This window comes from Catharus ustulatus, chromosome 5 (assembly GCF_009819885.2).
Source record: "Catharus ustulatus isolate bCatUst1 chromosome 5, bCatUst1.pri.v2, whole genome shotgun sequence".
Lineage (NCBI taxonomy): Eukaryota > Metazoa > Chordata > Aves > Passeriformes > Turdidae > Catharus > Catharus ustulatus.
This window is the reverse complement of record NC_046225.1, coordinates 52,067,871-52,092,232: the sequence shown is the minus strand read 5'-3', so window position 1 is coordinate 52,092,232 and position 24,362 is coordinate 52,067,871. Positions and strand designations below refer to the sequence as shown.

General features: G+C 42.8%; 1 protein-coding gene across 3 annotated transcripts in view; it reads right to left on the bottom strand.

Moving 5' to 3' along the window:
* Positions 1-21,973, bottom strand: part of RBM47 (RNA binding motif protein 47) — a 75,710-nt gene extending 53,737 nt beyond the window's left edge. For 2 of the 3 annotated variants that reach the window (XM_033059359.1, XM_033059360.1), the window contains exon 1: positions 20,488-20,637. In XM_033059359.1, the coding sequence (XP_032915250.1) occupies positions 20,488-20,516 (29 nt within the window). In that variant the 5' untranslated portion in view covers positions 20,517-20,637. Of the gene's footprint in view, positions 1-20,487; positions 20,638-21,595; positions 21,725-21,883 lie in introns of those variants that run through there. The other variant, XM_033059361.1, reaches the window with a different exon arrangement.
* Positions 21,974-24,362: the final 2,389 nt, after the last annotated feature.

The following is a 24,362-nucleotide window of genomic DNA, read 5'->3' as shown; positions in this document are numbered from 1 at the left end:
TTAAAAACACATTCCTGGGAAACTGATTTCTAGAAACTAAATTTCCTATTGATTTCATTCCAGTTGAGGGAAGAAGGAAAAGGTGGGACTATGGCAGTCACTCAAAAAGAGGTTTCAGCCCTATCATATTTTGGTGACATTCTTTTAGAAACGTGCATCTCCAATATCCTTTTTGCCTTGTGAGTAAGATGCTGAAGGAATATCCAAGCTAAATGTCTGCATTTCTAACCTAAACAAAGATATAATGCTCAGTCGTGCAAACTCATGTGTCAGTCAGAATCCACTGCCATCCCTGGGACATCAGATCATGGGTTGACACAACTTCTTTTAACCTAATGAGTGTGCATTCTTCATTAAAACAAAATAGCACCGTTCCGCTGGAGTCAAGGTAATGGTGCTGTTTCAGAGGGCTTCACAGCAGAGCTTCCAGCAATGTGACTAATAACAGGAATAAGTTGCTTTTCCCCTCTGAAACAAAACCTAGAAGTGCTATGGCAGTTAATGCTTATATAAAACATTAAATAATGCATATACCATTTATAAAAGTTTTATAAAAGCCTGTATTCCAGGCAGTACAGGTATGTGCTTATCTCAAAAAAGCCCATGTGAAAACATGCAGCCACAGAAAAGAAGCTTACATCTTGTGATAACATGCATCTGCACACATATTTGACACAATTCTCATGATTTTGTGTACATATGTGTGCACAAAAACTGTAGTATCCCCTTTTTTAAAAAGTATTTGTAAATGAAAAATTTCTTTATATTTTTAAAAATTTAGAATGTTTATTTAAATATTCTAAATTTTAGAATGTTTATTATTTAAATAATGAACTGTATTTAATTACAATTACCTGGCATTCACTCCCAGCATGCTCTCCCAGGATGCTGGGAGAGTAGCCAGAGCTGGGAAATGCCTGGCTGGGCTGAGGGGTAACCCCAGCACACAGAATAGCAAAGCCAAAGGAAGATGTAGGAACATCAGAGTAGGTTTTTTCTTCATAACACATATTGCTTGTACTTTACCACATTAGCACTCAGATGATAAACCCACAGAACACAGTAGAGCAGAAACAGCTTGTTACAGCTTCTCCTCCTCACAGCTTCAGACTTTAAGGCAGTGGAATTATACTGATGTTCTTAACAAAGTGCTTATCTTTGCTGCAGTATAAGAGAGCAGGATAAATAATACTCTTTTTTTTCTGGTAGGCTGAAGATAAGCAAGTTAATTTAAACTACTGAGTATAATGTTTCTTGCTATATGTTCTCAAGCACAAGGGCAATCCACGTTTTGCTGTATTGTTGTGATGTCTGTTTGACTTATTTGGAGGACAAAGGAAGAGCTTGGGGTCATTTGTTAATCCACAAACTTTTCAAAAATTATTTTAGTTTCATAAAAGAAAGCACAGATCTCAGTTCTCCCTATGCACAAAAAGAGGGACAAAGTGGGATGGAAGAGACAGAGATGAAGGTCCACTTGGCTAGGGTGTTCTTGTCAGGCTAGTTTAACAGGATTGAAAAACCATCCTAGTGAAAATAAATGGGAGCACTATAACACATGACTTCACAAAGCATAGCCTGCAACTTACTGGACCCCAGACAAAGTACACTATCATGCAATGCTGCCCTTGCCACTGAGCCCCACTCCTATGTCTCCCAAAGCATCTGGTACCTATAGTCATGGTGTAGCTGACGAACAACCTGCTTCCCAGAGGTACTGTGGCACCACTTCTCCCTGCAGTGCTCTCCCCTCCAGCTCAGGCATGGATGGGAAGACAGAGCACCTTAAATTTGTCTACGTATCAGAAAACTGATATACAGTTGGCTCACAATTCAAATAAAAATAAAAGAACAGTGTTACTACTTCTGATTTTTGGGGCTCATGTAGCCCAGTAACCTGCCTGCAGCAGTGATGAAAAACTGACCCCTGAAGAACAGCAACAACAGGATGAACATAATTGATCTTTTCTGGAAGTTGTTTCCCAATCTCCAACCATTTGCAGCTCAGGGGACTCCTCCAGACTGATCTAGACTGCCCAGTGGTGAACCTCTCTTCCAAGTACTTGCCCAGTCTTGAGTGTCTGAAAAAAATTGCTGCAACTGTCATACACTTTGGTAAAGAGTTTCACAAATCCAGTATTTGCTGCATGAAGAAATATCTCCTTTTCTTCTGAAAAAGCCTCATAAATCTTTGTCTAACAGTCACTACCTTTTTCACTGGAAGGGACTGTGAACAGCACACCCCAAACCATCCACTTCACACCACCCCAGATTTTATAGATTGGAATCAAAGAAACCTTCATGGTGGTGTCTGTCAGAGCCTGAGCCCACTTAACAAGAGGCTATCACATGTGTTTTGGCTGCTTTTTTTCCAGGGGATTAGGGAATTTACTAAAATGTTCTTGTTGCCCAGGGTCTCTACACATCCTTGTGGCAAAACTTCAGCCCTCACCCCCTGGCTGGACATTGAGCATGCAGAGCACAACAGCCACACAAAGCTTGGTGTGGGCCACTGGTCTCAAATATTTAATTTCCAGAGTGTGAGTACTGCATTTCTCTCTTCATGGTACTCCACCAAAGATTTTACTTTACCTGGTGTATTAAGTTTGGGATATTAAAGCTAAGATGCCCTCACGACTTAGGTGCACTCAGTAGCTTTTAATTATATTACCTGACATCATGTTTCCCTTCCATCACATCATTCTGCCACATTTTAATTTGCCTTATGGCTTGCTTTTAGTTAGCTGTAAGTAAGCCAAAAAAAAGAACTTTTAATGGTTATCAACACTGCAAGCACTCATATATTTATTGCTGCCTGCAAATATCTGCATGTGATGCTACTGAGTAAGTTTTTCAGTTGCCTTCTGAAAGCCAAATATTCAGGATGAGCTCAGTCAGCAGACTTTTTAAAACCTGGCTTCCTAAGGAATGATTTCTAATGCTCCACGTTTTTGATATTTTAACTTCTCTCAGTAAGTGAGCTGGAATGGAAATCCTGCCTGATTGAGCAGATCTTGTTCAGGCAACATACCTTCAATTGATTTTGCATCCATTCATCAGAATAATTTGTTTTTAAAGCTGATTTTATGTCTAGATAGAACACAAGCAAATTTTTTAATCCGGGTACCCCGTGTTTACGTGTTACCATATGGCTACCCAGTTTACCTCCCATACTGGGACAGGAGGGCATTTTTAGTTATTTACAGCAGGGGCAGCTCATCATAACCACATCTGTAAAAATCAGCTTGGTCAGTCATATTCCTTCAGGTCTGTGAAGCATCCCAAAAGCATATCCTGCCCTCCTTGCTATGCAGACCTCCCAGGCATCTTCTCCCCTGCTGAGGCAGAGCCTCCCAGCCCTAGGAGTAAGTACTGGCATTCTAAAGAAGAGCAGCTGTAGCCAGGAACAAATGTGTGGAGAATGTTGGAACAAAGGTACCTCAGGTTTATTGACAATCAATTGAAGTTAATGCCTAGGAAAGCTCTCATGATATTGCAAACGCAGGACTGAAAGTGGTAGATATAGAGAGCTTATATCTCTGCAACTTTAAGCAGAAGATGCTGATATTATTTCTCACTTATTTACATACTTATGTTTGCTATGTTTAGCAATTTTCCAAAGCAAATTGAAGATGATAGGATAGACCAGAAATAACTCCGTGGCAGCACACTCAATGGAGATGACTTGATCAGCATCACTTCCACTGAGACAGGTGTTTCAAAAACACCACAGCAGAGGAAGATAATAAAAGTGCAATGAAGTGATACCCCTGGGAGTCACCACTCGTGGTCTTTCTCTCCATTCTCAACCAATCACAATATTGCCCTGGTTTCCCCAGGGCCCTGCTGGAGGAACACTGCTAAATGCTTCACATAGCCCCCCAGGACCCCTCTGAGAGAAACTGCTGGAGAAACAGCTTGGACCTGAGAATCACTTACGGATGGGCTCATGCACAGCCCAGTTCTGTGGCAGAGGTAGTCTCAAGTTAGTAATTGCATGTTTAACACATTATGCAAGCATTTATTCCTGCTTTTTCACAAATATCCTTTGTTCCGCTTTGTGATAGCCACTCCTTTTCTCACTGATTTCACACGCCCAGGAGCGCAGGTCCCATTGGCATCAGCATTTCCCCCCACCCCAGCCTTGCCTGCCCTGCAGCAGTGGCTCTGTGCTTCCTGGGTTAGGACCCGTATACTGCTCAAGCCATATTTCTCCTGGATTCAAATTATTGAGATCAAAAGTTCGGCAGATTCTGTCCTCAGGTTCTATTCGCCTGTTTATGTGTTTATTTGTTCTAGCAACCTGTCAGGTCTCACAGGTTTTAACAATCCCATGAGAATATCCTTGCCTTTCTTCAGAGCTGGCTTGACTTGTGCAAGCACAAACTGAGGGGCTGCTTTGGAGGGACAGTAGAGACAAGGGGTTGGTGAAAGATCATGAAATGCTGTTTGGAGCCAGCAAATTACCATTAAAGAATGCTGCCCACTTATGTAGAAAAACTGGGTGCCAGCCGCTCACCAACCCTGTTATTCAAGTTCTGCAGCCTGCAGCAAAAGGCTCCTAGAATTAGCTCTCCCAATCTGGTGGTGAGACACCTCTGATGTCTGAAATGGGTTTGCCTTGGGGTTGTTAAATACCTGCTCCATGTGATTGGGCTAATTAAAAGTTTTTAGCCAAACAAATCCCTGTTTGTGAGGGTATAAGAGCTAAGAAGATTAGATGCTAGTTAAACGAGACATAACTGAGAAAACAAAGTTGCTGCTGTTAATTCTTAAAAATGCTACCCCACTGTGTGCGGGTGAAAGGAGTGGATAACAAGATTAATAGGTGAAACAAAAGTCTCAGAGGACAGGTATATCCCATCAGAAAAAGTGCTTCATTGAATTCAATATTGCGATGTAACGGGGGAATATATTTATTCTATGTACATAATGATGGCAAAATCAACTTTAGTAAAAAATTGTCTTGATCTCATGTATTCTTCTTGCAAAGGACATGTAGGTATTTTCTATTATTCTATTGGTTTACTACTGTAGCCCATCGACTAAACAGGTATATACAAATAGCCCCAGAAGCTGGCTAAGCACAACACAACTCCACACTTTGATCAGAAAGATTGTCAGCTACTACACTGAGAAACTGGAAGAGTCTTGTCGTTGTACTGATGAATACCAGCTGGGAAGTCAGTGTCTTTCAAAGACTTTCTACCCTGTCCTTCCAGGGGGCTCTCAGTTAAAAAGAATAAGCTTCTTTTAAATTTTCATAGGAATCAGAAGTCAAATGTTTTCTTTTTCCAGTAGGGAACTGCTTGCAATTGCATTCCCAGTAAGAATAGATTAAGGGAAATTGAACTTGGATCTACAGCATATTTGTGCCAAACAAATGTTTCCTCCCTACAAAAAAATCCCCTCAAACCCTAGGCCATTAGAGCCTCCAGACTCCTCCTTCTCCCCTTCTGCAAACAGACTCATGTCTTATGCTTGCTTAGAAATTCTTGACTTTATTCCCAGTGAAACTGTTCAGTTCAGCAGCAGCCAGCAGTCCTCTCCATCAGCATCTGCTGCAACCTCTCATTTTGCCTTGTTTCACTCTTTTCTGGGCAGGCATCCCATGGATCACAGGTTTTTATCTTGATGGCTTCATACTCCTCTACCAGCCTTATTCTAGAACACTTGGTAAAGCTGCTAGCACTAATTATATTTTTATTTGAATGTAAATACTTTGCTTGGGGACATAATAAGTATACACCTGATTTTGGAGCCTCTGAAAGAAGGCTCTTGAGCTGATCAGTGCCAATGAGGAAGAGAGAGATGTAAGAGCTACCTCCACAAAAGTACGTGAAGTCAAACTATGTCAGTGAGCATTCCTGGATGCTGAAATGGAAACCAATTGCACTTTTTAAGGTCCAGAACAGCTGACACCCTTTAGACACTTAGACCCATGTCATTTAAATACCAGTTGCCCAACCCATCACTCTGCCAGGCACAAGGGTGAGCTCTGGATCATACCTTACACACAGTGTGGGTGCAGCCATTTGGTTTTGGCAGGTGACACAGCATCCTCCTCTGGAGGCAGCCAGTCCCTGTGCCAGAGAGCGGTTCTGGGTGCGTTTGATTTACTAGCAGAGATGTAGCCAGTGGGGAACAAAGATAGAACCAAACTCCTTATTTAACAAGCAAAATAAAGAAATCTTTTACATCTGGAAATACTGAGGCAGATGATCAAATAATTAGCACTGCAAGTTTGTACTGCCTGCAGCTAGAAGAACTGCTCTCTGTGGAAGCAGGAATGTGGTTGAGCCTGCAAAAACCTGATAAGGGATCTGTACCTAAGATTTTTGGTTGGTCTGTGTACGTCACAGGTAAGTTTCCACAGAGTTGAAGTAGCATTCAGGACTGGACTCCCATGGAAAAATTCCCTACTCTACCTAATTGAGAATGGCTTGGCAAGTAAGTGCCAGTGCCACATTTTTACTCCTTCTAAGAAGATGTATCAAAACTAAAGGTGTAGAAACTATTTTTTTCTTTTTTAATATCACAAGTCGACCCCAGGAACAGCAATAAGAAAAATTCTTTTTACTTGCTTTTCTCAACCAAAGGAAAAATATTTATTTCAGTTTAATTTTTTTCTCCAGCACTTTGGAGGTTACTTCAATTTCCGCATAAAGTGCTCACATTTGAAAATTGGAAATATTTTCCTTGGAATTTCAATTTTTATACAGATCAGTCAGTTTTGCACACTCAACCCAAACTTCAAAATAATTTTATTTTTACAAAGCCTTCACTCTTGGTAAGTATGTAAGCTGTTTACACATATTTTTATCCTAGCTGGAATCCTGATGAGCTTGCATATTGCAAGGAAAAAAGAACAGGTATGGATTTCTATGCTGATGTTTCATCACATGTGTGGCCTGAGGCTGGCTGTAGCTGTGAAATACAAATGCAGTATATACAGATCTTGCTGATCTAGTAGAAGTATTAAATAACAAATCTCCTGGCTCTTTTACAGAAGATGATTCAAGCACTCCATAGGTTCCTAGGCTGCTGCACAAGATCACAGCCTGATCACACGTGTATGATGGCATAAACAGATGAATAATAGCAACTGCATTTTCAGTCCCACCCATACTTCATCTTATTTCTTTAAATCACTTTACACCTACACACAATGCTTGGCTAAGATTGACAAACACAGACTACAAGAAAATCAATATGTTGTTTTCTGTATGTGTGTATTTCAGGAGGAAATAATATCTGGGTGTCCCCCACACACACTTTTTTTTGTTTTTATTTTCAAGGAAATAACACCGAAAAAACAAAAAACAAGCAATGAAAGTGATTAGTTGCCATGGGATTTCAAATGCTAGGTCCTAACACAAGTGCAGGTAAGACTGGACTAGAGTAGGAGACAGCTGACCTATTCCAAAATATTGCTGCCTGGCTTCCCCATTGGGCTGCTGTCAGCTCCAGCACGTGCCATGATCTTGCCTCTGTTGAGAGCTGGAAGAGTATTGGCCTTGACTTGAATGGAAGCAGGACCAAACCCTACTCAGACAGTTTCATACTCTACGTGTCGGATGTGCGTGCCAGCATTATGCAACGGGGTGAAAAATGAAAACCTGTCAGGCACAGAACTGGTGCACTCAAGGACATACTGTTATTTGTTTTGCAGCTTTGCCACTCTAGCAGGGATTAACCACGTGCCATTGATAGCTGCCATGATAAAGTCAACCAAAATACTTCATTTTTTAACTTTCAGAACATGATCTAAACTTTTGAGGGAAATGGCTTGCTTGGCCTCAAGTTTTTATTTGAAAAAAAAAATGAACTGGGAAAACATTTACTTTTTCTAGTCTTCTCTCCCCAGTTTTCCCCTCTTTGGTCCCCCAGCTAAGAAAGCAGCAGATTGAATTCACCTCCCTATTCCATTATTAATTATTTTTTCAACCAAGTGGGTAGGTATTGTAAGTCGCCAACCTTCACTTTCTGGAAATTCTTTGGTGTATTACTGCATAGCGGAGTGGTGTGACAAGGATAAAGAGATTAGAAGTAATTTCATATAACTCCTTTTGTCAAAATCTGCAGAGGGCTTTTACTGGTAACTCTGAGTGCTGCTGAAATTCTTCATTAAAAACTTGCAATATAAGGGCAGGAAATCTCTAAGCTCTAAGACACAAAGTAACCAAAACAGAGGGAGAGAAGGCATATTAAATCAAAGTCTGAACAGAAAGGGAATACAAAGGAAAAAGAAAAAAAAAACCAAACAAAAAACCCACCCTGCTCTAGTACAACAGCATTAATGCATGTTATCTCCAGGGGGTTGACACCAATTCAGCTTTGAAAGCCAGAAAACCACATGCTGATTTTCACCAGTTTCAAGTAAGTGGACTCAACCTGTGCAGACACAGGCTCTCCTTGCCTACCTTAGACTGCCCAGGTGGCTGTGAGCTGCTGCTTCATTGTCACTACTGCAAGCTGCCTTGGCGCACACTAAACTCAGACTGTGCTTTCCCAGTTTGTTGTATCAGCACACTTCACATGCAGCCTAGACAGGTGAAATCTGGCCAGTAGACAAAGAACATTTCCTGGTATGGTGATCAGGTATGGCCCCTGGTATTGTCAGTGTGAGACAGCAGGGGTGAAGCACACAGAGAAGAAGAAACTGAATATGATCTGGCCAACACAGCTGGGCCATCCTACAGACCTGAAAAAAAGCTTTGAGGATGGAAAGAGGGTGATTTGCATTCTCTATGATTGTTCTGTTAAATGAACAGAGGAACGGACAGACATTAAATGATAATGTCAGTCCAGCATCTTTTGGAAAGTAACTATTGTGTTACAAAGCAATCACCAGGTAAGGTCCTCCCTTAGAGCCTGTGTCCTTGCAGAAGAACAGAGAAAGTGCAGATGAGCACGAGCACAGGTGCATGAAAGGGAAAGAACTGCTACCGCCATGGGTTAGGAGAAGAGTTTATTTGCTCTGTTCCCTATCAGAGGTGTATACTCTTCTATGTTTTTGGGGGTGTCTTTTCTCCCTTTGTGAATTAGTTACCACAAGCACGTTCATACCTCAGGTTTGCTCAATGAGGGTTGTAGCAGGATCTGCTGTCCTACAGCCCAGCCAGGACAGGAGATTTTGTCCTTGAGCCATTTACTCTGAATGAGAGAGGTTGCTGTGCATGTTTCATTTCTGACTCAAGCTGGTTGACCAGGGGATGCCTTCCCTCTGGTATCTGAGGCACCCAGTGCAGCAAGCATTTCTCAGTTGTCCATTTCCACTTTAAAAAGAACCAAAGTTTTGCCAGTACACACTGGCGAGGAAGTATAATGCATTCATGCTCTGATCCTGCACTTTTCTTGAATCACAAGCCTATAGCTAGAGCTTGTTTACCCTTAAGTACACTGTTCAGTGAAGATGACCTTCAACTAAGCAAGTTCGCCTGTGCCTGGCCCTGGCATCCTAAACGGTATTATCAAAACTATGGCAAACTTCTTAATTTATATCCTGTGTCCCTATTTTTCAGTAAATAAATATCAAATGGTTTTTATGCAGATTATCTCATTACTGTTTGTAAGTATTTAAATGTTACAGGAATGAGCACCACTAAAAAACCAAAGAGTAATAAATATCTTTTCAGAGCAAAGGAATTCAAGAGCATGAACCATTTACTTCCTGAACACCAGGAGAAAAAAAATATATGTAAAGTTCATTGTCCTCATTTTTATGGATGACATATGGCAAGGCTACTTCAAAAAACCTCATCAGTACTGAATGTGTCAAGAAAACAGGATCATATTATAATAATATATAAAAACAGAAGGTAAACTAGGATTGTGCAGACTATGAATCTGGCACCATCTGAATTCCACTATTCATATTTTTATGAGTAGGATATATCTGTGCACAGTTTCCTAAGCTTCCTTGTATTTTTTTTTTGGATGCAAACTGAAACCCAACCCCAAATTCCATCATGAGGCATCCTAGTGGTGTGTGTGTCACCACAGCGTAGCACATGATATTTACTGCATGGACTTCTCTTTCACAAAGGAGCAGTAAATGACAAAGGCAGGGCAGCAGCAGAGAAAGAGGGAAGAGGCAGGAGCAGGGGACTCCTTACAGCTTCTTGAGGGAAAGTTGGAGTGGTGAAAACCCTTGGATTCACATCCCAAAGTGTTCTGGCTTGGGCTGCACCCAGTCTCCTTGGATGACTTGCCCTTTCTTCTGTCTGATCCTGCCCTTGTCCAATAGCAGTGCCTCAAATCCCCACATTTCCTTTCTCCTGTCTTTGTCTCCAGCCTTGAGAGCCCCTGCCTGGCTGGCTCTGAGTGCAGCCCCCATGTCAGACCTTGCTCCCAAATGTGCTGTCTCCTGCCCAGCCACCACTTCTCAGTCACTTCTGTTTCAGTTAGCAAATGCCCTTTTCCATCAGCCTGCTGACTCTTCGTCAGCTTTTCAAGGCAGACAGTGGTCTTCCCCCTCCTGCCTCTGTGTCTCTCCTCTCTCTTCCCTCCCCACTAGGTTCAGCCTGTTCTTCAGGGATCCACACCCCAGTACCTGTTTCTTTGCTTTCTTTATCTTTAGATGCCTTATAGGCTGCTCTTGAACTCAGGGCAGAGAGTCCAGCAGGCTCATGCTAGAGCTTTGACTCAAATTTGTCTCAGAGTATAGGCAGTGTCAGCAGTGGGTTTGGGGACTCGAAAGTTAAAAGTTGAAGTTTCCACTAAACATATGAAAACTCTGTTTTCAAAGGTTTATATCCTGGCTTTGACCCCTGCACAAGAGCCACTTCCCTGCTTGAGGTCAAGCACTTAGGGAACCTTAGGAAGAAGTTGCAAAAGCTTGAAAAAAAGCAAATTCTCTAGCTTTGATTTTCAGAAATTGTCAAAGACTTTTAGGCTAAGTGACTCTTGGGCCTCTATACAGGTAAATGCAGCAATTCACAGGCCTCAGGTGTCTTGCCATGCAATGCAAAGCTTTGCAAAATTATAAGCAAATAAAAATTGTCTCCTAATAGAAAATACAGGGCATCCTTTTTAAGCAGAGTTCTCTGTCCTCTTCCTTTTACCTCTGCTTGTACAATGGAAACTGTGGGATGCAAAATATCATGCACTTGGAGCAGTTACAGTCCAGATCTCTGCAGGTTATGTTGTGTAGGTGCTTTTCTGGAGTGGGCTACAACACATATCTATTTATCAACACTAAAGCTACAGTCCCTTTGGCAGTGCATTTCAAACTGCTTTTCCAAAACCACTGATCTGAAGCAGAAACCTGGGACTTGTCCCACCAGCATCCTGGGGACTCCTCGCTCTCCCCGTCCCTGGAGTTTCACAGCAAGTGCTGCTCACTGCTCTGTCAGCATGACCTTGCTCTCACTTCACAGGGACACATGCAATCATGGGTGATGGATCCATGGATCCATGGATCATGAAATGCAGCCTGCTGGCAGTGCCCCTTCCCTGCCCCTTGACAGCTTGTGCCATTGCAATGCTTCATGGAGTCTCCCTCATCCCAGGACTGTGGGGCTGACGGGAGGGGAGCTGAGCCAGGAGCCCAGGGGCTGTCAGAGGTTTGGGTTAGGTGTCCAGCTGTGATTGACACTTTCCCTTGTCCTTCCCCAGGACTCCCACAGCACAACGGCCTGACCCTATCAAAATGAAGGCATGAGCCAAACACAGAAAAATCCCTGAGATTTGCTGAAGTTCCCCACAGACTGGCTGTAGTAGATCTCATAGCCTGAAGGGATGTTCAGCTATACCAGCAGAGACCAGTACAGATATCCACAAAAACCACTTGACTGTACCATTTTTAAATCATGCATGTCATTCTCTATAGCAAAGCAGGGACATGAACCCAGGTTTCCTGAGCTTTTTACTGGTGCTTTTCCTGCAAAACCAGTCATTGGTGTACTTTTTGCTTCTTGTCTGGCTTGTTCTGTACCCTGTTGCACTTATGCATACAATAGTGTGTGTGAACTCAGAAGAAACCTTTATTTAATAGTGATTGACATTTGCAGGACCTTTGAGAATGCAGTTATTTTGGCATCGGTTACTTTCCAGGTAAGGATTAACAAACCAATGTGTTAACCACCACCTGATGTTCTTTGTTTGAAAAAGGCCATGTTTCAAAATGGCAGCAGCTTTCAGATTTTTATTTTTTTTTCAGAAAGATTGCGCTTTGGTTTGGAAATAGGGAAGCACAGCAAGGATTGCAACACAGAACAGATAAGATTAGATGAAGAGGAAATGTGATATAAGTGGTTTGGATCTACAGAAGGACCAACACAATTATGTTCATCTCACACTGTTCGCGTTACAGTGCTTGATTTAAAAGACACAAAAGCAGTGTCTCCCCACCAGAGCTCAGGCAGAAGCCAAGCCCTTTCTGTGTCTTGCTATTGTGGCTGAAACCCACATTCAAACAATGCAGAAATACAGTGGAAATTAAAGTCTGGTTCAACCACCTTGCCTGTCATTGAAAGCTGATGTTGGCCAGAAGGGGGTTCACCCCTTTTGTTTTTCCAAGGTTCCAACATCTCTACATCCAGCTGGGCAGTGTTTGCAAGGATGCAGGGTGGGTGGTCTGTGGAGCACCAGGGCACACACAGTTCAGAGCATGAATCCTGTGCCAGGATCTCTGGCCCCCCTTCCAGACTCACTGACACAGACAGAGCATGAGGAGAGCATGGAGGCCCAAGAAACTGGCACCAGTGCCAGAAGGCAAAGGTGAACCTCTGAAGATGGGGAAGCAGCGAGCCAGCTTGGAGCACAGAACTCCAAAGAAAACTTGCGTAACAAAAACAACTAGCAGGCTTATCTAATCCTCTTTGCACCCGCCTCAGCTCTGCAAAGGGTTTGTCGGACTCATTTGTGGGTATTCCTGAGGCACCCGGGGACAGATCACCTTCTATCCACCCGGTGGTAACACAATTACAGCTCCCAAACTGCAGCAGCATCCTTTGCGATCAGTTTGTAGTACGACAAAATAGAGAGCATAGAGTTGCCTATGTATTAAAAACATGAAAGTGCATCCAAAGATACTATAAACTTACACCCCAGCTTACAAACGCCCTATTCTGTCCATGTCTTGTGCACTGGCAGCATGCACTGAGAGTTGAGGTCTTTAACTGATTTTCACTATTACCAGTATGAAGCTTTATTGAGAACTTAACCTTCTAAACTTACAGATAAATGGCATTTTCTATAAAATTAAGTTTGTTATGCTGCCCATTGTCAGCAATTTTGCTTAAATTTCCTTTGGAGAACCTTTATTTTTACACAACTTATTTATTTAGAAAAAAAATCCTGTTGTGTCTGTTGGAAAATACAGAGGCAAAGATGCTTCAAGCTTCACCTCTTTTATATATGTAGTGTATTCTTTAACAGCTCATCTCTTGTGGCACTCCTCAAGCGTGTATTTCTGGTATGCAGGAGGAGAGAAAAAAATAACAGAGTGGGTAAAATGATCCCATAAGATCATTTCCCTAAGACAGAGATAAAGATGGTAACTGACAGTGCTTTAAGAATTAAAAATCCAGCACTGAGACTGATTTGTGTTGATACCTATAGTGCACATGCCATTTATATGTATGTCTAAATATACAAATATAAATATTATATTTTCCTTTTAAGACAAACAACCGACTCCAAACCTCAGTGATCTACAGATGAAATGCTAGGATTTGACTCAGATTTCAGTCTCCTTGGTGAGGGCCAATGGGATGGACCCCACAACCTGCTCTCAGCAACCCCACAGCCCAGGACTGCAGGATCACTGGTAACACCTCTCAAATCCCTGATGCTTTTAAACAGAGCCTCTCTTAGTGGCACGCCATACAAACCCATCTTTCAGAGATGACAGGAATCCAAAAGCCACTCTTGAAACTCCAGATAATGCTCTAGATAGACGAGGGGGGAAAAAGCCCTGAAATTCTTCTGTAAGCAAAATGCTTGCCCTGGGCTTTTCTCATTCTGATGCGAAAGCCAACAGACAAAGCCACCAGTGCCTTCAGTTTAGCAATACTTGATGTATTTACTCAGGGCTTCTGGCAGCTCATTCCACATTCCTCTGAGTTGTAGGTTTTATACAGTGCCTACCAGACAGTGTACCTGATAAACTTTCCCCCAGGCCGAGGCAGGTGGCCATGGGAATGGCCAGGAATTTGTGCAGGAATTTGCGCAGGAATTTTCTTACTTAGACTCATCAGGTTTGCAAACAGTAAAAACTAAAATAGTTTGCCAGTCAGTCTTGCTGCTTACCAAGAACGTAAGCTTGCAGATGACTCCCTGCAGAAAACCAGAGCTTTCCAACAGAAATGGAGTGACCATGGAAAGACATCTCAGCACCTCCAGCAAGGATCTGCAAACACCTCTGCTAGAACACAGGTCAGAGAAGAGACCTTAAAATATCAGGGAGGGCTCCCAGCTGGTAAGGCAGAAAGGAGCAGAGCAGTGCAGACACAGGCGTGTTCAGGAGCTGCTGCCTGCCTCAGACCCTGTTCCCACTGATCACACACTGCAGGAGGCAGGGCACTGTGCTGACATCCCAGATACCTCTTGCCATCCCTGCGGTGCTCAGGAAGATTTATTCTGCACACATACAGTCTGACCTGTGACTCACATAGGTAAGCTGAGACTTGGGAGTTCAGTATGTGGAAGAAGCACGTAAAAGCCCTTTTGTTTATTGTTGCTCAATACAATTATCCTCTATTAAAATCACATTTTTTTTCCTTCCGTGCAGGACAACTGTGGCCTGTTTGAGCCCTGCCCAAGCTGAAGCTTGCTTCTGGGCCCTGGGGTTGTGCAACGCCGCTGGGTACGTCTGCAGCCAGCCCTGGCCTGGGTGCTCAGGGTGAGCAGACGGCTTTGTCAGTAGCATCTACTCATCCCATTTACTTTGTAAACACTGACTAAGACGCCACAAATGGCAGCAACAGCAAGCACATTCAGATCTCCTTGACCCAGCCAGAGGCACTTCCACATTCATCGAATGTGTGCACTCAGTAAGTCAGGTAAGTTGTGTCTTTTCTTGCCTGCTTCATAAGGCCAAGAAGCCAAAGGCAGGATCCATCTTCAAGAGCAACACAGACTATACTGCAGTCCCAAAAGTTTGAATACACTCACCAATTAAGTCTAGATTTGCTTGCAGCTTTACCTGTGACTATGCTGCTGTGAGCTTCAGGTACTGTATTAGTGCTACCTTTGATGAAAATGCTAATGACAGGGAAATGCTTCCTGAGAGGACTAACACTCACATTAGGATGTGGATAGTAGCGTGTGAACTCTGGTGAAATTTCAGCATACACAGTCAACAGAAATTTTACTGCCAGAAACATGGCCTTAAGTCATGGTAATAATGTTAATATTTAATTGAGGTGAGTTGAACGTGCTCTTTTGTTGCAAAAACATCAAGAAGACATGTCCCTGCGTGCATGATCGTGTTTGACTCTACCTTCCCTCCTTGCCTTTCATGCTTTTTGCCCGCTCTGGCTCTTCCTCCCTCCCCAGCCATAAGAGCTCCCACAGTTGCACCTCACATACTGCTCAGACCTCATACCCTTGTTTGTCACCCCAGAACAACTTCCAGCTTTAAAGACCTGTTAACCACAGTCTCTTAATAATTCCACCCTTAGGGGTCCTGAAATTCTGAGCACAGCTTTCAAACCCTAAAGAAGCACCTCTGTCTCAGCTTTTCCCTGACTGGGATCAGACTCAGTGAGCTGACCTTTTCATCCCCTCTCTCCTTCCTCCTCCTCCTCCTCCTCTTCCTCCTCCTCCTCTTTTCAAGGATTACTCATTTCTCATTTTCTCCCTTCCCTTCTCTTCCCAGCCCTGAAAATGCCTCCCCTTCACTCAAGTCCATCACCTTCCTCCTTGGGTTTTGATTCCCCATTTTTCCCTTCTTACTGTTGCTGATTTATGCTGATGTTCCATATCATCCTCTTTGTCACACAACATCCATTTTACCAATTCTGTTCCTCTGCTGCGCCAATCCTTTTCTTTTCCTCATTAAAAAAGACAGTTTATTTGACATGCACTGTCCAGAGGCTGTCTACTGCTGAGTTTTTCCTGCACTAACTACAAGTGGTCTCATTCAAGCACTGTCCATTAGCCTCCTCCATGATGTCCACCATTCAGCCATTTTGCAATTTCAGCTCCATCAACCTTCATGACTTCTCTTTTGCTTTTAGCCCTTATCTCTATATCAAGTTAAATTGCAAAATTCTTCTTACATTTCAATTTCCTTCAATTTTCTTCTCCATAATATCCAGCCCAACCAACACTCCCCAGTTGTTTCTTCTGCTAGAAAGGTTGAAAGACTGTCTGCTGAAAGTCCAGCCACCACTTCCAGCTATATGTGGACAAAGCAGAGTCCCTAATATTGCCCCCCTCACAAGGAATACCTGAAGTCTCTTTTCTCTCCTTTCCACAGTGACCATTACTGCTCTGTTTGCAGGCAGGGCACAATTTTTATTTGAGAAGCCTTTCTTTCAAAGTTTCTAAGACCTGTTGTCTTTTTCTGTTGTCGCTTTCTGCATGCATGTCAAAGACATTGGCTATTCTATCTGCCCTCAAAACTTAAATACTTCCCTGGAGTCTCACCCTCACATTAATGGTGACATTCCTTTTTGCTCTTTCATGATTTGATCCACTGTTTCATCTTCCAAATATTACTTCAAGAATCATTTTCATTGCTTTGAATGTGCCACTCATTTTCTGTGCTCCTGTTGATTCTCTTTCCATCTGCTAACAAATAAAATATGTCCTTACACACAATACTTGCTCAGGCTGAGCTGAACAGAACAAACAGGTGTCTTTTGCAGCTTATGAACACCCACTTTATGCTTCCCATCATATACCCTTCTGTTTTCCTTCATAATTCCTCACTGGGACTACCTCCCTGGTCACAACTGCAGAGGAACTTTGCTCACCTGTCCTAAATTCCTTCTAAATTTTCTCCCTTGCTGCTGAGACAGTTCAACAGCAGCCAGACTGCTGGCATGCTGCTCTCACTATGTACCCAGCTGAACCCTCACCATTTCCTTGTGCTCCACCTGTGTCTGTCCCATCTCTTGCCTCTCACCAGCTATTTCCTGCATCAACTCCACACGGCAGTGACAACCCTCCTGCTCCGCCTGTGTGAGCAGGTCCACACAACAGAAACACCCAGGTCAGGAATCTCAGATCTGTGACACAGCAATCATAAATGACATCTTGAATGTTACTGGAACTCAACTTGCTGAAACTCAGCCTACACCCTGACCTGTGGTGGAGCTTACAAGGTTTCTCTGATAAAAGACAAAAAGGCAGAAGTGAAGTCTCTGTTTGTTTCTGAGGCCCAGCTCCAGCCCATCCAGTGGGTATTTGAAAGGCCAAAACATGAATGAAAACTCTGAGCTACATTACTTGGGGTGTTGCCTCTCCAGAGTAAACCTCCCAATGGCTCTCACACTGGCAAATAGGATAGAAAGCTTCTCAGTTGTCAGTAGCTGGTTAAGCTGTTCCCCCTTTGGAAACACATGAAAGTTACTGTTGTCACATTATTATTGGTTGAGAATTCTCATGCCTTTGTAGTTTGTTTCCATCTCATGGCAAATAAGCCCATCAGTGCTGATTCAGTCTCAACTTTATGACCTACCTAAGCAAAAGATAGCTTCCAGACTCTAAGCATATTTTGTAAAACACTCATTAAAAATATCAGAAACTTCTTTCTTCTTTTCAAATAAAATCTTACTTGGGATCAGGGCAAATGAAAGCCTGGAAAGGACAAAAATGCCCTCAAGTATCAGGTAGTCAGCTTTGCAGTTACTAAAAAGTTGCTTTCCTCTGTTGGGTTTACTGTGTCACCAAAGCCCTACCAGTCATAGCTATACAAAGCCTGCATTGTCTCAGCAAGGCTACTGAGATGTTCCTGATCTTGGCAAGAGCTAGATGTACCCAGAAGCATTTTATTGAAAAAAAAAAATTGCTACAGCAGAAAGAAATATTATTTTAGGCTTCATACTGGAAAGGTCAGAGTCCTTCCCTCTGTGAAGGGAGCAGACAAAAATATTCTGTTCATGGGATCCATTTTACAAACTTGAAAATTGCACCTAAAAATACCCTTTTGAAACAAATTTTGAAGCGACTACAATATAAGGAAGGATTTGTTGGTTTAAGTAACTGGTAATTTGGAGATTTCAACTTCATGACAGAAGAGGCAACTACATACAGCCATATACAATGGAGATAATCTCTTCATAGTTAATCTGTTAGATCTGCTGCTTGCTACAAAGCAAACCTGATCTTTACGTTCATCGTTAATTTATTTTTTTAACAGGAACAGGACCTGGTGATGTTTCTTCACAAAGAGCACATACTTGCCCCCACTAAATTTCTCAGTAAATCAGAGTGATATTGGTTCAGGAAACCACACACAAGTGATCAGGGCCATTTGAGTGAAAAAGCCAAGGTCACATTTTTGTTTCACCCACAAAGGTGGTGTAACATCTGCTGGAGTTTGTCACCCTAGCAGTGCTCTGGGCTCCTATGGTAACCCAACAGGTACTCTCACACCACTCCAGGGTAACCCTGGTCTTCTCCAGCTGTCAGATGCTCTCACAGCTTTCACAGAAGAGGGTGCAGCATTTCACAGAGTGATATCAAAGTAAGGGGGCTCTGCCATGTGGAGGAATCCAGGACTCCAAAATGTGGGAAGCTGCAAAAGCAGACCCCAGTGCCAGGGATAGCTCTGCTGAAGCCAGCCAGGTGAGGGCCACACAAGATCAAGGGTTCAGACCAAACTGACATAGAAACAGTATTCCCTGAAGGCTCTACCATCTCCACTGCTTATATGAAATATTTTTATTACAATGTTTTCAACTTTTAAGGAATCTGTTGTAGTAAAGGCAGCACATTCTTTTGTTTTCTAAAACTTCAAACAGAGATTTTGCATCCTCAGCTGAAGTGGGGGCACTCAGAACTTAGTAGCAACCCTATTTACATGGCAATCAAGTCCAAATATTTCCTAACAACACTCAGAAGAGGTCAGACCCCAAAGGCACAGGCAGGAGCTGGGCTGTCCCGGGGCCAGGAGGCGGGATGGTGACAGCTGTCCTGAGCTCCCTGAGGATGCACAGCTTTGAAAAGAGCCGGGGGAACAGCCCCTCTCGGGACGGGAATATGCAGGGGAGTGGCGGGAGAGAGAACCAATGTGCAAAAGGAGTGTTTGTCTCTCGGTTTATCTCGCAGACAGCAGCCTGCTAGCTTTAGCTTTAGCTTCGAGCCTGCCGGACTCGGAGCAGCGGCCCATTTCTGGCGTTATCTCCGCCTCCTCTCGGAGAGCGCTCGCTCCCTTCCAGCTTCCCAGCTCCACACCAGGCTCCGCTTGACACCACGGGTGACCTCTGGCCCCGGGGCCGGGCCCGTGCGCGGCCGTGGCGGGGGCGAGCAGCGCGCCCGGGCCCGAGCCCAGCCCGCCCGTGCGGGCCCGGCACCGGCACCGCCTGCGGCTCCTCCCGCAGCATGTGAGCTCGGCCGGGCTGCCAGAGACAGGGTAATTGCAGCCCTGTCCAAATTACCATTTGCACCGTCCGGGAGGCACGTAAGGGCACCGACACTCGGCCTGCGTTAGCCTCGGGCGGCTCATTTCAGCCCCTGTGTTCTACCAGGTCAGCCCAGCTGAGCCGATACAATTTGGTCGGGATTTTTCGACCTGTAAGGTCCCAGCCCATCTTTAACCATTATAATAGATTGGCTTTAGCTCAAAGTTTTATTTTAAAGTCCTCAGAAGAAATGAGCTGTGTAGCCCTTCCTCTAAAAGCATTTTTAAAATCTGCTATTTCTTTTAACATGAAAAAGGAGACCTTAGTATTTCTCGTCTAATCACACATATCTCAGCATGAAGATACTTGACCTCCTGATGGATACATGTATTTTAAATGGTCTTCAGAAACTTTTCACAGATAAGATCCCATTCTTATGCTAATGTCTATAACAGATTGGCAGACGCTCAGAGCCCTCTTGTCATCTCCCTGTCACTTGTGCCACGGCTCTGTGCTCTGTACAAACTACAGCATTTTAAGTGTTCAAAAAGAAGAAACAGCCATAAAACAAAGCACTCCTTCCGAAATTGACTCCAAAGACATTAGGCAAGTCACGCTGTGCTTTTTCTTTGACATGGAGAAACATACTTGAAATTAAAACTCTCAGATCTGTAAATCACTTCTCAATTTGTCCTCGTTTAGTACTGCCTCTCATCTGTCATCTTTCTTCAGAATCACCGGGAATCTGTCAGTCGGAAAGAGTCACCAAAACTCCACCGAAAATCTCTGCAGTCCTCTCCATTTGCTTTTCCCCCGTAAAAATACTTTAAAATGTATTTTCTCGGTGAACTTCGGGTCGTTTACATTGTCAACCCAATCACAGGAGCAATCCAATCACAAAGTACAATCCAATCCGCAGCTAAGGACGGAGGAAGCGCCGAGCAACCCGAAAAGCGCCGGTACCTACCTGGAGCTCACCTCAGCGCCCAGCACCATTCGCAGCAGCGGCACCGTTTTGGGGTAGCGACCTTAATGCATTGTCCTTCCTACCGCGCTGCTAAGTGAGAGTTGAGCAACTCCTTGCACTGCTGCTGCTGGGAGCAACAGCTCTCCCAATCTTAACCCCCTCTCTTGGCTCTTGGCTTTTTTTTTTTTTTTTTTGCTTTTTTTTTTTTAAGGGAGTTTTTGAGCTCTAAAACTCGCAATTAGTACCAGCTAAGCCAAAGCCCCTGCTCGCCCCTGCCCTAAGCCGCACATTCCAGGGCGCTGAGCGGGCGCTGAGCTCTTTGCCGGCCCCGCGCAGATCTCCCACCCCCAGACCCGGCTTTCTGCCTCCAAACTCGATAAGGCTGCAGCAGCTCAGGAACACGCACTGAAACTCGGACAGGGGAAAAATTGGGCTCTAATCTCCAGCCTGGGTGGTTTTTATTATCCTCCTCCCCCCCTCCTCTCTTTCTCTCCACACTCACAGTAGCAAGGTTGTCTCTGGACTACTCCCTGCCTTAAACTCACCAAACCAGATTTTTACTCCCAACACCTTCCCGTAAATCTGAACTGAAATTTTACCCTGCTTGCTGAGTTCTGGCTGGCTGAGGGCCAGCCAGCATTCCTGTTGTTTTAAGAGGGTAGATTAAAAAGCAAAAACAAAAACCAAACAAAATCCCCCTAAAACACCTCCAGCAACCCCCAAACAAACAAACAAAAAGCCCAACCCCAAGCCCCAAAACCAAAACCAGAAACAAACAAAAAACCCCCAAAACAACCAAAACACCCCAAAACAACAAAAACCCCAACATCAGCAACAAAAAAATTAAAAGAAAAGGAAACAACAACAACAACAACAAAAAACAGAGAAGAAAACCGGAGAGATGCAAGGGCTGAAAGGAAGCGAACTTAGAGCAGCTTTACTAAAAATACTGTGGAAGGGAGTGATTCGCATTCACCTATAAAGGGCTAAAACGGCGATTTTTTTTTTTTTTTTGGCAGTGTCAGTCATGAGAAAAGTACCCTTCTCAGCCATCTGCCTCCTTCAGGTGAATGGATATTTGATAAGAAAATAAACCTCTGGTACTCACCTGAAGGACAGCAGCAGGCATCGGCATAGCAGGGAGAGGAGCCTGATCCAGTTACCCCAAGGCAGTGGTAACGCTGGTTTAAGAAGTGCCACATTTTACACTTTTCTGACCTAAAGTTACATGTGGTTTCTAGAAAAGGAACAAAAGAGAAGCCAGTTTATATAGACAAAAAAACCCCAGTAACCAAGCCTTCTTTTAAACTCAGTGTGATCCCTCTGACCGTTGTCTGGAAGGCTTAAAGAAACAATGAAGCAAGACTGTAAACTTTCTTCCCCCCTTTTACCTTACCTGTCTGTGCCTGGCTATGGGCTTTGATGTATTGAAACAAAGCACAGGACCTGTTTATAGTAAATGAAACTAACCAACAGAGAGATCTAATTCAGACTTGTGACTAAACAAACTGGAACAGGAAGCACACACCAGCAGATTTTTTTTAAGTAGTAATTCCTGCTAGCATTGTCATGAAACAGCAAAAAAAAAAAAAAATTTTTTTTGCTTATCCCTTCAATCACTTTTGTTTAAATGAGGGAGTTTTTAAAATTGTTTTTGTTTGTTTGTTTGTTTGTTTTCTGGAGAGAAAAAACCCAACCAACCACCAAAATCCCAAAACAAACAAGCAATGTTCCATCATGTATATGAAAATATTTAACAGAGCAATATTTACCCTTAGGGGTGATCTGCAGATATTATTCATCTATTTGTTTCCCCATGTAGGTCATTTGTGCACCTGATTAATATCATGACCCTCACCCCAATTAACATCTGTAATTGATGAGTGGACAGAGGATCTTCATCTAGGGTTACTGGACAGTTCAAGCCCCCAACAGTAGATTAGAAACCCTGAGAGTTAAATCTTTAAAGAATAAATAATATTGGTGCTGAAAAATAGTGAAATTAATTGATTTTCATAATTCTTCTTAATTTTAAAAACAATTATTTTTATTTTTAGTTAATTCTTAGCAATTCTTAATTAAGAGTTCTTCTTAGTTCTTCTTAATTTTTAAAAGATTTATTCAGAGTTGGCTACCTGCTATGCTGCCTTTTTTCTGTGGTGTTACCTATGCTTTTTGAAAGCAGTTTGTCCTTCTAAACAATAATCTCTCTAATTGTATTATTTTTCAGGTATAGAAAAATCTCACCGATTTTACCTAAGCAAATATCCATTCACTCCCTAAGAGAATTTTGCTACAGGTAGAAACGTTGCAAAGTTCAAGTTAACAGTGTGTTCACTCCAAACTATTGCAATTCAAAAGCTGATAAAAGCATATGATTCCAGTTTTAACAAATGCATCAAGAATTAAAAAAATTCAGAACTTACCTGCATTAATGAGCAAATAATCATGGGGAAATTTTCGTAAAATACTTGAACTAAAATGGGAGTTCAGCATTAGCAGCAAATATTATGCAGTTAAATTGTTTAAGAAAAAATAGTCCAGAATAGTAAATGATGAGGGGTTTAGTGATACAAAAACCTCTTAAGTATTCCACGGTACTTTTCTTCAAAGTCATGATCCATATGCCCAAAGGGAGGCTTTCCCATAGCATCTTCATCTGATAAGTTTGCCAATAAAGTTCTCAGGCAATCCACCTCAAGCAGAGACAACCTCTGCTCCATTTGCTCCATTCAGAGGAGAGAATTGGCATTAGTGGCAGAAGTAGCTCCTTGCCAACATGTACAGATTACTTCTAAATGAGTGTCTCTGTAATATAATGAATAGCACAGAAAATTGAAAGACATGTGAGTGCATTGTCCAGAGTACATTATATATATATATACTAGCAAAAACAATGGTTGCACCAGTGTGGTAAAGTCAACTCTTTTGAGGTATGCTGCTAAAAGCATAGCTCTGTAGCTCTGCCTGTTGTACTCACTCTTCATGTGTGCTTGTGGGTTTTACCTCTGAAAGTCAGTTCCTGCCTTTTTGGTGCAGGATGCATATAGGTTTCCTTGGAAGATACCAAAGACAGGAAAGAATCTGACTTTCTTCTTAGTTCAGTTCAGCTGCAGGTGAAGTGTGTGACAGCACTAGGAATGTCTAGTTAGATCTAATGCCTGGCAGTAGCTCATCCAGCAATTAAAACACTCCTTATCGCTCAGTGTCTGTGTGAGGAGACACTTTACATGCACCCAGGTGAGATTCCAAGGTACCACATCTCTATGCATAGTCCTGCAGGTGTAGGGATGATCATGACACATCTGTTTGCAATTTTTAATGGACTTTCAAACTTTGACGAGGAAAGCAATTTATACATTTCTCATCTGCCAGCAAAACTATACTGCAAAGCCTCTACTATTTATCGCTTGTGCTTTACTCTGATTCACAGATTCCAGATCAAATAACAGGTAATGTTATTTGACAGGTTGTTCCTTAAGTGCACTTTCTCAGATCAAATGAAGTAGTAGTTCAGGAAAGTCTCCTCTTGACCACCAAATGCTGAATCTATCACAAGCTGAGATGGGATGAAAGCAGCTTCGACAATCAGTTGTAGGAATTGTTGCCATTGAGGCTTCAGGCAACCTAAAATTAAACATTATATCTAACTGATATAATGGCAACATGAGATATTTTTGACGCAAGAATTGTTTTTCTCCCTCTTGTCCCAGTTGTCCAGCTGACAAAATGTTTTAAGGGGTTGTGAGCTCCTTACATAGGAAGGAATGAGTGACCCACATGTAATTTGCTGCAGCACCCGCCAGTCTGTGTGCAAAAATGAAAGAGCAGTCACAACCCTCCAACATGGAGAAGAGATTTCCTGTTTCTCTGCC